At 33.8% G+C, this 16,377-nt stretch overlaps 1 protein-coding gene across 2 annotated transcripts in view; it reads right to left on the reverse strand.

Annotated features, from left to right (window-relative positions):
• Positions 1-608: 608 nt before the first annotated feature.
• Positions 609-16,377, reverse strand: part of LOC123699517 (thyroid transcription factor 1-like) — a 45,385-nt gene continuing 29,616 nt past the window's right edge. Inside the window, exons 5-6 of one of the 2 annotated variants that reach the window (XM_045646483.1) lie at positions 4,249-4,335; positions 609-2,306 (exon numbers count right to left, since the gene is read on the reverse strand). In XM_045646483.1, the coding sequence (XP_045502439.1) occupies positions 2,073-2,306; positions 4,249-4,335 (321 nt within the window). In that variant the 3' untranslated portion in view covers positions 609-2,072. The remainder of the gene's footprint in view (positions 2,307-4,248; positions 4,336-16,377) is intronic. The other variant, XM_045646484.1, reaches the window with a different exon arrangement.

A 16,377-nucleotide genomic window follows, 5' to 3' on the forward strand; every position in this document is an offset into this window, starting at 1 on the left:
GTAAATTGTAACACGAGATATATGAAACACGTCGCTCTGAAGAGGCCAATAGTTTTCAATTTCACCTCCCTCACCTGTCCCTCTGAGTTAATCCACCATTTTATTAGCCTGCCCTCTCTAATACCGCGCACGTGCACAATTCCCTACCTTTGTTCTATCGAAATTGCAACTCGCATTTGAAACAATCCAAGCACCGAACACATCTCTTCCATTTTCATCTTTATCGTCAGTCAAAAGAGTTTAAATTCCAAAACAAGGAATGGCGACTTGACATTTTTCGGCGCGCGTTCCGCCATGTTATTATTTCGTTTTGGCGGGCCGTGACTGACGTATAGTATAACAAAGGCGATGTTGCCATGCGGAATAAACTGTTATACGTTATGAGAGATTATAGGGTAATCTGGGAATATTGAAGACAATAAAATGAGCTTACAAGGTTGAGGGGCTTGCACAAAGGTAAACGTTTAGCGATGAATTACCTCCCTTCAAACAAAGGGAATCAATCAGCTTTTTTTGCTACTTTGCTTTTTGTTTTGCATCAAATAATCTATCTTATCTATGAAATGAATAAAAACACATTTAAAACTCGTAAATTTTTATTAATTTTTATAAATCGAAATTCATTACACCTTTTGTCGTTATAATTACAAATTCCTTTTTATTATTAATTCTATTATTTATAATAATTATTGTAATCGTAATAACGTATCTATAGCCTAGCTAAATAATTACATCGGTCTAAATGTGGAAAATATAAATTAAGTTACAAAACGTTACTTAAAAAACTTAATAAAGTTAAGCTTATTGCTATGTTTTAATATTTTAGTTTAGGATTCTCCCAAACCCTATGGTGATAGGTACGAATGTTTTTAATTTCCCTACTTTATTTACAATGTAAAATAAATATGACAAAAATTAAGTACACAGTCGACGACGTCTTTAACGAGATGAAAATATTTTAAGACCAACTTGTGCTCTAAGATTTAATCTCAAGGAAGAAAAATTAAAGAAAAACAGCTAGAAGTAGGTACGCTATAATTTTTATGATGAAAATAAAAGAGAGACAAGAATTTTGGAGCAGATAACGAAACAACCTAATTATCATTAGTTAAACATAAATCTACATTTAGCAAATATTTTAATTGTTATTTATTGCTCATAGACCATAGTCTGTTATAATTACGAAATCTAATCTAACAAAATCAACACTAAACATTTATTAAAAGATTGGTTCGTTGTTTAAAATTTTACACTAACTCTAATGATTAAATGCAACTATTGGACGTACCGGTTCAAAATAAACAAAAAATATTCATATAAATTATTTATTTCTCACAAATAAATATTCTGATAGTATATTATAATATGAGAATGTGTAAAATATGAGGAAAGTTGAAAAAATACGTGTATCATGATAATATTTGCTTTTTTAATTTGCAATTGAAACTCGGAAGCTCAGAGTATCAGAAATGTCATATTTTTTCAACTTTTCTCATCGCTATTAGTGAAATAAGTATGAAAATTGTAAGTATGACATAATCTTAAACAAGATGTTAAAATATTCATCTATCAATAATGTTAGCTACGTATTTACACGAATCTATCTACACACGCACAAAACACTGACCGTAAATCATAAATTATACTATTCACACAACAATTAACTACTTCGTTATTTACAATTGCTGAAAATCTGATTTCGCAAGCTGCAATATTTTGATATCTACGTATACCGTTAATATTGGTTGAAAACAATCGATCTATTACAGAAAAGGAAACGGAAAATGAAAGTCGTCAAATCCTTAATCGTGCTTATCTATTACTATTTACAGTACCCTCCTCCGGCTGCGGTATCAACAAGGTTTCACTTTTGAAAGTCCACAAATGTCCACTAGTTCTATCACTCACTGGTCGCTATCCCGACGCTTTACCAGTGACAATGTTCCTAAAAGAGACAGAAACGGACTTAATTCAACAAAAAACACATCATCGAAACACCGTTCTAGGTGTTTCAACTAATCAAAATACATCTCCTCCTTGAACATTGTCTCGTGGTAAAGCTGTGGGAACTTCTACCAGGCCCGGCCCTGGAGGGGCAGGTAGCCGGAGCACTGCTGCTGGTAGGCGGCGGGCTGCCGGTAGGAGGCCAGCGGGTTGCTGCAGGCCGGCTGCGCGGGCTGCGCGGTGTAGCCCGACGTGGGCGTGGCGCAGTGGCTGTGCGCGGGCGAGGACGACTCGCCCGAGCCGCACGGCTTGCCGTCCTTCACCAGCACCGGCACCGCCACCCGCCGGGGGGATGACGATGACTGCCGGAGAGTGGAGTGTTAATAGTGTGTAATATGTTTTATAACTGGTAGAGATACTACTACTACTAGAGCTGAATGCGCTCAAATATAATAACGGCCTTACTAATAAAAAATTGAACAATGGATAAATTTCTACCATTTTCTAGTATAGCTGTGTCCTGCTCTTGCTCACATGAAACGTCAATCATAAAAACAAGACAGGTTATTGCAAATTGACTAATTCATTGCATAGCGAATGGATAACATTTTATTAGTAAGACCGTAAGTGTCTAGTTAGTCATAAGGGGAAATTTAGCAAATATACTTGAATATATAAATTTAAATTTGATGTAAATAAAACTATTTGTCTTAAATGTACATGTTTTTTTTTATTGACCTAATCAATCCTATTACAAAAAGGAAACGTAATAAAAGAATTCCATTTTATTTCTCTTGATTAAGAAACAATACGTATAACAAAAGCCCGTTCAACACAGAACCGAACCTAGTAATAATAATATAAATATAAAATTAATTCACTCGAAGCGAAGGCTTAAAATGAAGGGCTGTCGTCATTAAAATTATACAACAAAATTGTCGAGAGCCGCCTACTGGTGTTAACAATCAAAAAGTCGATCGGAGTTCCCGCTCGCGCAAATTGAGGCAATCGTCGGAGGTTGGCAACTCCGGCACGTGCCGTTGGGGTGGTAACGCGTTCCATTTCATTGCAAATATCATTATTTTTGTTAGGATCGGTTTTTAATAATGATTATTTTGTTTGATGGAGTTTGTAGTTATACGAGTCTATTTGATGTCGCTGCCGTAGTTAAATTAATTAAACAAATTACAAAAGTATAGATAAATAAAATGATTTAAAATATAGTATTACCTATATTCAGCAAAAAACATGTAAGTATGAGAAAAGGGAAATATTAATATAAATTATAAATTAATACATAATAAATAGATTATTAAGGGCCATCTACTTGTGATTCTCGTCATGTATAAAATTGGTCTAACAAAACATTTTACCTCTTGAGAATATAAGATACTTATAATAGATATACACATAATAGCTAGTAGGCATGTTAAATGGTTTCTACAGTCTATAAAAAATTATAAAACAAAGATTTTTGAAGACCCTAAATTTAACAAAAAATTATTACCAACATTGCAAAATTTTGCCAAACACTCATCTCAATCTCCCATCTCAGCAATTTAAAGGTGGTCTAATAAAAATCCTGGTCAAAAGGGTCTTTCAAAGCGCGCCTAATTACCAAATATTCAAATCTGACGTTGATAGTTCGATTCGCAGGGTTGCCAGCTCAGGTGCGGGCCCCGTATCCCGGGGGAGATCGCAATCAAGAGGCCAACCTAGCGCTGACTACACGATTTTATCGTCACTTTAAATATTCATTATTCAATACCTGAATAATAAAGGGTGCTTTGTGTACCGATTGAGATGCGTTAGAATGTAAAATGACTTGGGAGTGAGACCCGTATCTTGAATGGACGAATTTTGACGTACGGTTATAATGAGTTCACATGTTCACATCGCTTTTAAATTTACGTTTTACAGCGAGTGGTTAATGGAATGCTTTGTGTAATTATAAAGATTTGTAAACAATGCATGTTGTACAGACAATAATATTAAATCGTGTTATGCAGGTATTATAGACTTTATAATCCTTCAATATTTTAGAAAACGCATTGTAATAACAATACGTAATGTAAGTACCTATAGAAAGATAGATAGTTTAATAACAATAGGTACTTATATATAAGTCAGTAGGTAATAGTAGATTGACACTGATTGAAGACGGATACAAATATCCAAAGATTTATAATATTTCACACTGTTACGATACTCCTATATGTACAGACTTGGAAGTTGGAACAAGACAACATAGTTCCTCTGAAATGTTATTTATAACAGACTAAAAGTAATATTCAGAAAACTAACCTGATTGTGTTGATTTTGTTCCGCCATTGCCTTTTCTTTCGCCTGTCTCTTACATTTATAGCGATGATTTTGAAACCATATTTTCACCTGAAACAAAACATGAATTAGAGCTTCAGTACTAACGTGGTGTCGCGTGAAATGTATATAAAATATTATGAAAAGTATTTCATTTAATAAGATTAAATTACGATGAAAAGGTTTAACCGCTAAGGGTTATTCAGAAACATAATATAATACATTACACGACGCAGTGGCGTAGGTTTTCTTATTCTTTTCTTGATCTTTATAAAACATAAGTGGGCGAAAGCGTTTTTAAAAAGTTTTTAATATAAGCTCTCCATTGAGAGCTAAAATACTTTGGCTCTTGAAGTAAAATAATCTTGATTTTAATAAGAACGATGAGATAGTAAACAATTTATTTCATATAACTACAATAATATATTCATATATGGTAAACTAATTCAGGAATTGCATTAATGAAAGTTTTCATTCAATAATTTATATGATAACTATACGGGTGCCTATGCCATTCTGCTCTTATAAAAAAACATCAGTTCAATAAGATTTAAAATCGGGCAACACTAGCTGTAATTTAAAATGTGACAGACGGGTTAACTCCATCTCCATTTGGCGAATGTCAACACGAGCCTCTGGCCGCGTCTGACCTCTGAAATTAGCGCTAGTGCACGCTACAGCACAGTCAACACTCTACCTTAATGACGAAAGAATAAACAGCGCATGTTTGTCCCAAGCGGGCAGCCTTTGTCTACGCGCACTCGAAACGCAGCAAAATATACTTTATTTATTATTTATACAAGTTTCCTCTGTTTATTCTTTGAAATGGATGTGTGCCGTACACGATCGTTCCGTTACAAATCCGCCATTTTGCCCGATAGATCCGTTATGAAAATATATTTGTAGCTACTTGGAAAAATTCGATATTATTTATTTATGTTGGTAGAGAGTAGACCTGTTAACTGTGGGAATGTTGGCAGCGATGACGTGCGTTTTTGTCTATGGCGTGTTTCTCTAGTTATTTATGACTTCACTAGGTGGGAGAGAGTTAATGAACGGGTCCCGTCGGCGGGCGTCGCTTATTGCACTCCGCCGAGGCTTGGACGCTCTCTAGTCAAGTACTTTCTTTTCAATCTTCTTGTGCATAATGCTCCGTGTTTCTTTCTACGCACTCTTCATCCGAGAGCGCCATTCAATTATTTGTTTTGCTTCTAAATGACTGTTGTTTCGATGCGACATTTTTGACGAGCCGGTGAATTTATCTAATGTTTTGAGATTTATACCCACTTGAGGTTTAGTCATAACATTTTCCACGATCACCTTTAGTTCTGACTACTGGAATATTATTAACTGGATTTTGAAGAACATTTACCGAGATTTATTTATTTTACAAGTATAATTTTTAAACAAAAAATGTTTATGAGACGACTTAATTTCACTTCAAATAAATAGGGTAAATTAAGATAGAACCTGGCCACCCAACCCGCTGTCATTCCAACATGACAACTAAATTTTGGCGCCATTATTGAAAAACCACAGATATTTAATAAACTCATTTGTATTTTTATGCAAAGGGCATAGAGTTTATTTTCACATGTAGTGTTTTCGTAAACATGCGTAGGTGTTCCGTTCCTGCGAACCATGACTTGCAGTAATGAAGCCACAATTATTATAATAAAGATGCTCTCGTATTTGTTTAGCTCTTCATTTGTTGCAGAGATTTCGAGTTTATTTTTTGTTCCCTAACGTGTCATTTGTGTTGACAGATGACGTGGAAGAGGAATAATTACGTTATCTGCGGTTTTATGGACATTTATATAGGCAGATTACAAAATAAAAGACAGATGGAGCGTTGCCGAACTAAACCGAATGATTTATCGTCATTTTCTATAAAGCTATGTGTGCTGTCATTTCGCCGCTGCACTGTACGTACACGGTGCTTCTGTGTGCGTGTAATGTTACCGGATATTGAAAAATTTCCCAAATTTTTCCCCAACTACGGAAAAAAGAGGGTAATGTTTTTCGAGTTTATGTATGTATGTATAATATTTATTTGACACGCCCTGCAGTATAAACCGTTGGACCGATTTTGAGATGTGAGGTTTCATTGCAATCATCTGAATTATTATGTTAGTGGCGGTTGTGACATAGGCTATACACATAAATTAGCAGTCAAGTTTTAATTTTTATTTTAATATAATTTCGGGTTTATGATATTTTTTTTATAATATTGTAAAAATTATTTTATTATATAAAGGGGCCGTTCAAGTATTACGTAAGCACCAAGGGGGGGTGGGGGTCTCTGTTTTGCTTATTTTGGATGACATGGGGGGTGGGGGGTCTAGATGATGATTACGTCATCGTTAGTTATTTAAGTTTTTTCGGGGATTCTCGCAAATAATACATAATAATATTTTGCGTAGGCACTCGCTTTGAGAACTGATTAGGGGAATTACCGCGCATTAGGGAAATTACTGTGCGCTATTCACTTGTCTAATAATAATTCACTCTCGTGCCGGCCGGCTGCAAGCATCTATCAGTATTGTTTTGTTTGGATTCTAAATGTATTGTAAGCATTGAAAGTTGTCATTTGTCAAGTTATACCAAAAATTGTTCCGAAAATATTATTTATGTTAGTTATGTTCTTTATTTCTGATTGTATTTTTTTTGTCATTTACTCTATGTGTATCAGTTAACCTAATATTTTCATGATTTTTTCTATTTAAAAAAAAAAACAATATAAAAAAACATTTATTACTAAAAATATATACTAAAAATGTTTACGTAAGCATAGGGGGAGGGGGTAAGTGCTTTGCTTACTTTTGATGACAAGGGGAGCCGGGGGGTAAAAAATGGTAAGAAATCTGCTCAGTGCTCACGTAATACTTGAACGGCCCCAAAGTACCTGCCTACTAAATTTATATTAAATGGACAAAATAATTATATTCAATTTTTAATTAAATGGAGTTCACATAAATTAAATCGCTAGCGAAAATGACTATGACGTTTTTAAGCTTTATAAAAGAAACAAAATAATGAATTATGCTTATTAAAATAATCTAATAATGATCATGAACCTTTAGTGCACTATACAAATAATCACATTCACGATCGAAAAATCCAACAGCATTACCCTGAAGATCTTTTAACCATTTTACCGTTTTACCAATAAAAATGGCAAATTCATTTTCAAAATACTGGCAACATACGTTGAAGTTTTGTATTCCTTCATATTATCTGTAAAATTATTATTCGTTTAAAGAAATTAATCAGCCAAATAATCTACAGAAAACCTGTGAAACGATGTTTCATCTTTTTTTTTGTTTTCGGGAACAAATTTTACAGCGTTTTATTATCACAAGACAGCATTTTTTTACTAAAATTGCAAACCCTTTTTGACGTATTGCATGACACTATATGCGCTATAGCACTGGTGCAGCGACGTATTTGCTTTTGATTTCGTATTTTCTTTGACAAGGGCGACGGGCGGTTGTCATGCTCCATCTGTACTTTATTTTGTAATCTAAGTAGGTATATAGGTATGATCAAGATGATGCGTATTAAACAAAAGGTAGTGGTGATTAAACGTTAGGTACAATAGTGGTCATCTAGATAGAGTCAAATATGTTATTATTATAGATAGAGTCAAATATTTTAATGTTTGTTTGAACGGGTTAATCTCGGGAACTACTGGTCCGATTTGAAAAATTATTTCGATGTTAGATAGCCCATTTATCGAGGAAGACTATAGGGAATATTAAGTATATCATCTCGCTAAGACCAACAGGAGCGAAGCACTGCGGGTGGAACCGCGGAGCACAGCTAGTAACTAATAAAAATATGCTTCCGTCATCGTTTTCGTATAGGTACTGTAGCCTGTAGGGTAGTTAAATACTATAAAGATTAAAATATCAAAATCTTTTTAAGATCAAATCAATGCAAAAGAAAACTTTTTTTTTTCTATTTGTAAAATAATATTTTTAGCACTTAAAAAAGCTAGCAATTAGCAATGTAGGTTGAATTCAATACCAATTTAAAATATCTCGCAGAAGGAACGTGGGTACACCAAGTTAAGACATTATTTGTGAATGTAAAATGATTTGGCGATTTGTAATCTGACAACTGATTTGTGACGCGTCATTAGAGATAGAATTAAAGGAGATATTGTGTTCGACGTTAAATAAACAGAGTGTCAAACGATCAATACCTTTCATTTAATCTGTACTTATGTCAATACAGGTTAGGTTAAACAACTTTCGACCTTGCTACCTGGTAATAAATACTATGGTACGAACGTGACGGAATGCGACATTGTAGAATATTGTTTTTACAGTTGTGTTGCCATTTATTGGTTATATTTTGTATTTCCAGGTGAATGAGAATAATACGAACCTACTTTATTATTCGCGGAATAGATATTTTTATAAATAAAAATTAAACTTATTTTTTTCGGTCAGAATTTGTTTAATGAAAACTTGCTTACCGCCCGCGGCTTCGCTTGGTCTAAAACCTAATAAATTATATACCTACTAAAACCTTCCTCTTAAATCACTCTATCTATTAAAAAAACCGCATCAAAATCCGTTGCGTAGTTTTAAAGTTTTAAGCATACAAAGGGACATAGGGACATAGAAAGCTACTTTGTTTTATACTATGTAGTGAAGATAATATTATGCAGCCAATTTCACCGCTTTTATGGTAAAAGACATATTGAAGATGTTTGTTACAGACTTCTAGTATGTATTATTTATTCATGTATATTTATTCAGTATACACAAAGTACAAGAGTGGTAAGAATTATCCCTACATAATATATTAATTTTATCAATATTATAAATGCAAACTATTCTGTCTGTATGTCTGTCTCTTCGTTCTAAACTACGGAAACTATTTGGATGGAAATTGATTCAGAGATTGTTTTAGACTTGTGAAAGGACATAATATAGATTTTATACCGGAAATCCCACGGAAACGGAAACTATGCGGGATATTGTTTACAACGCGGGTGAAGCTGCGGGCGGAAAGCTTAAGTATAGCAAAGTATAACGCTAGACTATTGTTATATTCTGAAGTACCTACCTACTACTTTCACATGAAAAATCTTTGCAATATTTACAAACATTAGCTACATCTACATACCTTATAGGCACTCAGCCATCAGTAAATGTTTATATTAAGCTATTGCATAGCTTCTATCGCGAGCCTTGAGCGCAGGGACCGAATCGAGAAATTCCGTAACGAAAAAACCTCACGCTCCCCACTCCGGCGGGCGGAGGTGTGGCTTGAAGGCATAGCATGCAATCTTTACCGGGGCAGTCCCCGAGTGACACACGTCATTTTTTTATTTATTTATAGGTACCTAGCCTTTTCTTTAGGTACTCTTTTAGATGCTCCATGGAGAAGTGTCATCAATCTAATTTAATAAACGTACCTAAAAACAAGGGCAACTATAAGATTACTAGATTTTCGCCCGCGTTTTCAAAGGAAAAACCGCATAGTTCCCGTTCTCGTGGGATTTTCGGGATAAAACCTACCCTATGTGTTAATCCAAGTTACCCTCTATATGTGTGCTAAATTTCATTGTAATCGGTTCAGTAGTAGGTATTTGCGTGAAAGAGTAACAAACACACACACACATCCTCACAAACTTTCGCATTTATAATATTAGTAGGATAGGTATTTTCGGGAATTCCAATACCTACGCAATAATCATCTATAATTATTATAATAATATAGTCTATGCTCTATCATAATATCTATAGTCTATATATATACTCTATGGGCAACACCCAACACGCCCCCGTCTCTCCCTTGCCCGTGAAGCGTGAAACATGTACATAGACTACAAAATTAATAAACTGATTAGGATGATCAAAACGATATTATAACGTTTTTTAAATAATGTTTGTTTATGGCGGGGGAAATTTTGAATTGTTTGAGATTGTGATTAGAGATTAACAGATAATAAATATTTATTTATGAGTTTTATGATTAAATGTTTGTTCCCTACTCATTTATGTTGCTGAATTTGGTTGATATTTAGATGATATTTTGTTAAGATTTAGGTAGATTGTGAAGTAAATAAATTATGCGATGATAGATTACCTATATACTGCATAAAGCAGTGCGACGCGACACGGTATACTTCACTACAAGTTCACTACATACCTAATATAATAAAACAAAGTCGCTTTCTCTGTCCTTATGTCCCTTTGTATGCTTAAATCTTTCAAACTACGCAACGGATTTTGATGCAGATTTTTTTAATAGATAGAGTAATTCAAGAGGAAGGTGTTAGTAAGGTAAAAGAGGTAATTAACGCCCGCCTAACAAAAATCTAATTTTTTATTTATTAAAACTACTTTAAAGCACATAAACAGACGACGAGTAGATTTGATATTTCTTTCTAAACCGAAAAATACCAATTAAAACGTGAAACTATTTATGTTTCATGACATAAAGACATCTTTTTAAAAACCTTTTCTTGGGCGTTTATAGAAATACTGTGTTAAATAGCGCCCGTTTATGAAAGAAAATTGTGTGTGCCTAAAATACGTTCTTATAGAATTCTCTGCTAAGTAAAATATAAAAAGCACGTTATAAAATTTCTTTATTAAAAATAAAAGAAGCTCACGAAAGAAAATTTAGTATTAAAACTATAAAATTCGTAACTCACATAAAGTGACTTGTTTCTTCAAGTTGTAACGATTTTATACTTTTTTATTTTAGTTTAACTAATCAACGTTAATATTAGTAATCTTCTACCATACTTTAAACAAAAAAAAACTAATTTAACGCCCCAAGGTCCGTTTACTGGGCGTTATTACGCGACTGGGCGTTATTGACATTTTTTTTAAATTTTGAAGTAATTAAGTAAATCATTTTGAAAATATTTACAGAATATGAAGTGTGGTAAGCCAAAGTATAAAATAATCCCCGAAATAACTCAAAAACAACTGAAAACTTATAGTTTCGTTAGAAGAAATTTTTATAACAGCCAGTGCACGTCTAACGCTCTTGAAACGAAAGCTGCTACTGGCAAAGATGGCGACTCCAGACTTACGCAACCACGCTAGGCGCGTTCCTATTGGTGCAATTCATTTGTGCGTGAGGTACGGTGCGGGTCTATTGAATATAAGTGGGTTTTTTGAAGTTCGGGCGTTATTTAACAGAGGGCGTTAATTGACACACCTACCTTATATAATATGTACCTAATTTATTAGGTTTTAGACAAAGCGGACGAAGCCGCGGGCGGTAAGCTAGTTACATAAGTATAATTGTACTGTACCTACCTACTAGTTACTGATGTTATTTTAAATCTAAGGTATCAATTTTAATAACCATACATCTTAAATCGAATCGTCATAACATTCAATAACTTTAAACACTTCAAAACGATTATAGAATCAAGAAACTTACATGAACTCTGAAAGAAACATTTTTTACAGCCGTAAGTACCTATAATAAATCTAAAAGCAAACCGCTATTTACAATCTCAGTACTTAGTTATTGAAATCTATTCAACAAAATATTGCGTAATAACCGCAAAAGCATTGCAATTCTCAACCACGAATCGGTAAGTATTCTCAATGAATGGGATAAATATCTTTTATCTAACGGATAATGCACCTGAGTTATTGTACGCAGGTTCTATTGTGAAAGTCTTTAAATTGCGCATCTTAAAGAATAGGCATTTTAATGTACCTAATGTAACAATGTTTATAAAAGTACATGTCTGAAAAAAACATTAATAAAAATACATACCTGTATACGTATGTACTAAATTAATATTATTCACTTTCTTCAATTACAATAATCACTCTATCAATACTGTTAAGGTAATTTAATTAAATTATTGTAATTTATAGTAATTTAATTAAGGTTTTTATTTATAGAATTAAATCCTGTGACACAAAAAAAAAAATCACGAGCGCGGGAATATAAAAACCAGAAACAAATCAACGTTCCATATTTAAATCTACATTGACATGTTGATTGCATGAATGAATGCGTTTGTTTAAAAAAAAAGCATGATACCATAAACAATTTTACTTTTTATAAAAGTAGGCAGATGATTTGCGGCCAGACTTTGGCAGGAAGTTTATTGAAATCTCACGGGGATTAAAAAAAATGAAGTGGAATTATTGGAAAATTATAGGGCTATTATGAGATGAGCCGAAAGGCTTTGTTGAATGGCGGATTTGAAGGTAATTATTACGCTTGCTGTCAATACCTGTTGTTGTGAGATTGCGGTCAAATTTGATAGTTATTGAATCATTTTGTACAAATCTATCTTTATTTACTATATTGAATGATTTTTGTGTTGTGATTATAGTTATTACTATACTTTGATGATTAGTATAGAGAGATACGTAAATACCTACAAGGTATAGAGTTTTTATGTTAGATACCTATAGGTACCTACTTACGATGTTTACTTTATTGATGTAGTAAAAATAGTAGTTATAATTTTATATTTTTATAGTAGGTGGATGAAAAATATTGCTATGTAGGTAGGTATTGTTTTAAATTATATTTTGTATTTTATTGATGTTTAATATTTGCATGTTATGTAGTGGCGAAACATGTACAAAAACACCTGCATGTTTTTGCAAATAAAGACTTATGAATTATGTAGGATAACAAATTGCAGATCCAAACAGAAAGCATGTACCTACCTAGGTAGAAAATGTTCCCGCAGTACATTGTACATATCTATTGTAGAGCTACGTAGGAATAGAAACACGATTCGCAATAAACGACTGCGCGGACCGCATCGTATTTGACGAGCAAACACGGGGCACTGTTATTTAACTTAAGTAAATTTCGATGTTCCCGACTCCCTCCCCTCCCCCTTGTTGACTCCTGGGAGTTCTATTTCGCGTTTTGATTTATCCCTTTTAAGTAATTGTCGGGTTTCGGTTTAATTTTGTTAGTGCTTATTGTAATGGTTGAACAGAGCAGCCGCGGCCGTGGCGGTGTAAAATGTCTATAATCTGTTTTATAACCACTAGTTTAAAAAGAGTGTGTGCCGAGCACACGTGTCAAAAGTGAAACTTCTTTAGCAAGATTCAAAGAAACCAAAAGCGTCGCCTTACTGCATGACGTGACGGTATTACCTACCATGACTTAACCTTGAAATTTTACTCTCAACGCTAATAAGAAATTTCACTATAAAATAGCTTATCCTGTCATAACAGAAAAGTCATTGACACCATATCAATATCATCGATAAATAATTGTTGTCCTCCAACGGTTATTCAATACGGTTATCTAATATTTTCAACAATGTATTAAAAAAACGTTAGACAAAGACCTCCATCGCGGATATTGTCTCTAGTCCCTCCCATTGTCTATGGTCACGAATATAGTCTGTGCCGGATGCGACGCATGCGGGCGTAATGGCGGGAATGGAATAATGGTAGCAAGTTGAAAGTTGAAACAATGATGAGCTGTCAGATTGCTGTTCATTCACAAAATGGATACTTGTCCGTCGAGTGCATAAATATAGCATTAGGGCACCCTACGATGCGCGCCTTTTTTGTTCAACCCGCTGTATGTATTTACTATTTTCACAGACTATTTTGAAACAATAATACCTATATAAAAATTTTTTTGTAAATAGGTACAGGCTTTCCTCTCTTTTATTACCTAAATGCCTGAAAAAGCTGTTTATTGCTTACGTTCCATTTTCAAAAAGATATCATTGTTTGGTAGTAAATGTACCTAATATACTCACAATATACTTGTAATATTCCAAAATTAATCACGGTGAACACGATTTTCCTGTGATTTTCCTTCAAATAAAATAAAATAAATTCCGAAACAATAAAAAAATGCTCTCATCCCATTTACAAGGTTGAGTAGGTAATGAGTTTGTGAAGCTTAATTTACACATAATATTTAAATTTAATCACGCTTGTTTGTTTGTTCTTCTTATTTTAATTTTATCGATTTATAATATGTATACCTATAACGATTCTAATTAATTTGATTGTTGCTACACAGTCACACAGACGTAGGGAAAACGCGATAGGTATGATAAGTAGGTATGTCCGTTTGATTTCATATTTTCTTATTTATATTACTTGTCAAAAATATTATTGTATCATAAAACCTTTTATAAACAAGAAAAGTAACAAAGTATCTTACAAAGGAGATTGCCCAAGTGACTATGGCACTTGGTATCGCAATCAAACTTATTGTGTCAAGATGAAATATAGCTCAATTTAACGCTTGATGTTAGTACTTTTAGAAACGATTAAAGTTTTTATAAGTATAAATAAGCCGCAGTTCGCGACAATAAAAATAAAACAATATAATAGAGGAAAGTCACCAAATATGGAATAGTATCCTAATATGGAATTCCTTCATTTCTCTAAGACTATAAGTATGAATCGCAACATTCGACCATCTTCTGTTTCATTTGGTGTACTAAATATCGCACTAACACCATCGAATTATTTGCGCGAACGGTTTACATGTAGCAGGCGTGTTTTATTTTGTTGCCGTGCAGAAAATTTTAAGGTAAGTAATAAATGAGTATTATCGGCTATTATGTTTGTTTCGATAAGTGTTATACTATTTAGTATAATATATCGGTATTATGTTTATTTCACCATTTTGTTACCTTTTGTCTTTAAAATATTGTGAAATGAAAAATATTTAGAAGAGTTTGAACTAGTATAAAAATCCAAATATGGACAGTCGTCGGTGTCTAATTATGGAATATTATAAACTTGCTATTATTTCTTTAAAAACTGTATGTAATGTTTGTTTTTAGTAACATACATGCATCAGCAGAGTCAGGAGGTTCTGTTCAAGACTTCTTTCCATGGATGAAAGTGGAGAAAGTTGAATTAAATGCTTGTTTTTATATTTTTTGGTTTTTATAGCATTCAAATGCTTTATAAATATAAATTTATAAAGAATAGAAAAAATTCGATCACGAGGCGGGACTCGAACCCGCATCCTTCGCGCCATTCCGGGGCGCGAAGGATGCGGGTTCGAGTTTATAAATTTATATTTATAAAGCATTTGAATGCTATAAAAACCAAAAAATATAAATTCAAGAAAAGGTCGTGTTCCATCGTTACAATATTGTATTCACTGAAAAGTGCTTCATATTGGTTGAGATGGTTGTTAAATCATCTCAATAGATGGCGCGCGGTGTGTCCCTTAAGACACATAAAACTGAAAGGATAGAATAAATTCGATTGCTCAGGCGAGTCACGAGTGGCTGAGTTGGTTAGGCATCCGCCCCGGAATGGCGCGAAGGATGCGGGTTCGAGTCCCGCCTCGTGATCGAATTTTTTCTATTCTTTATAAATTTATATTTATAAAGCATTTGAATGCTATAAAAACCAAAAAATATAAATTCAAGAAAAGGTCGTGTTCCATCGTTACAATATTGTATTCACTGAAAAGTGCTTCATATTGGTTGAGATGGTTGTTAAATCATCTCAATAGATGGCGCGCGGTGTGTCCCTTAAGACACATAAAACTGAAAGGATAGAATAAATTCGATTGCTCAGGCGGGTCACGAGTGGCTGAGTTGGTTAGGCATCCGCCCCGGAATGGCGCGAAGGATGCGGGTTCGAGTCCCGCCTCGTGATCGAATTTTTTCTATTCTTTATAAATTTATATTTATAAAGCATTTGAATGCTATAAAAACCAAAAAATATAAATTCAAGAAAAGGTCGTGTTCCATCGTTACAATATTGTATTCACTGAAAAGTGCTTCATATTGGTTGAGATGGTTGTTAAATCATCTCAATAGATGGCGCGCGGTGTGTCCCTTAAGACACATAAAACTGAAAGGATAGAATAAATTCGATTGCTCAGGCGGGTCACGAGTGGCTGAGTTGGTTAGGCATCCGCCCCGGAATGGCGCGAAGGATGCGGGTTCGAGTCCCGCCTCGTGATCGAATTTTTTCTATTCTTTATAAATTTATATTTATAAAGCATTTGAATGCTATAAAAACCAAAAAATATAAATTCAAGAAAAGGTCGTGTTCCATCGTTACAATATTGTATTCACTGAAAAGTGCTTCATATTGGTTGAGATGGTTGTTAAATCATCTCAATAGATGGCGCGCGGTGTGTCCCTTAAGA

Source organism: Colias croceus, chromosome 18, assembly GCF_905220415.1.
Source record: "Colias croceus chromosome 18, ilColCroc2.1".
In the NCBI taxonomy this organism is placed as follows: domain Eukaryota; kingdom Metazoa; phylum Arthropoda; class Insecta; order Lepidoptera; family Pieridae; genus Colias; species Colias croceus.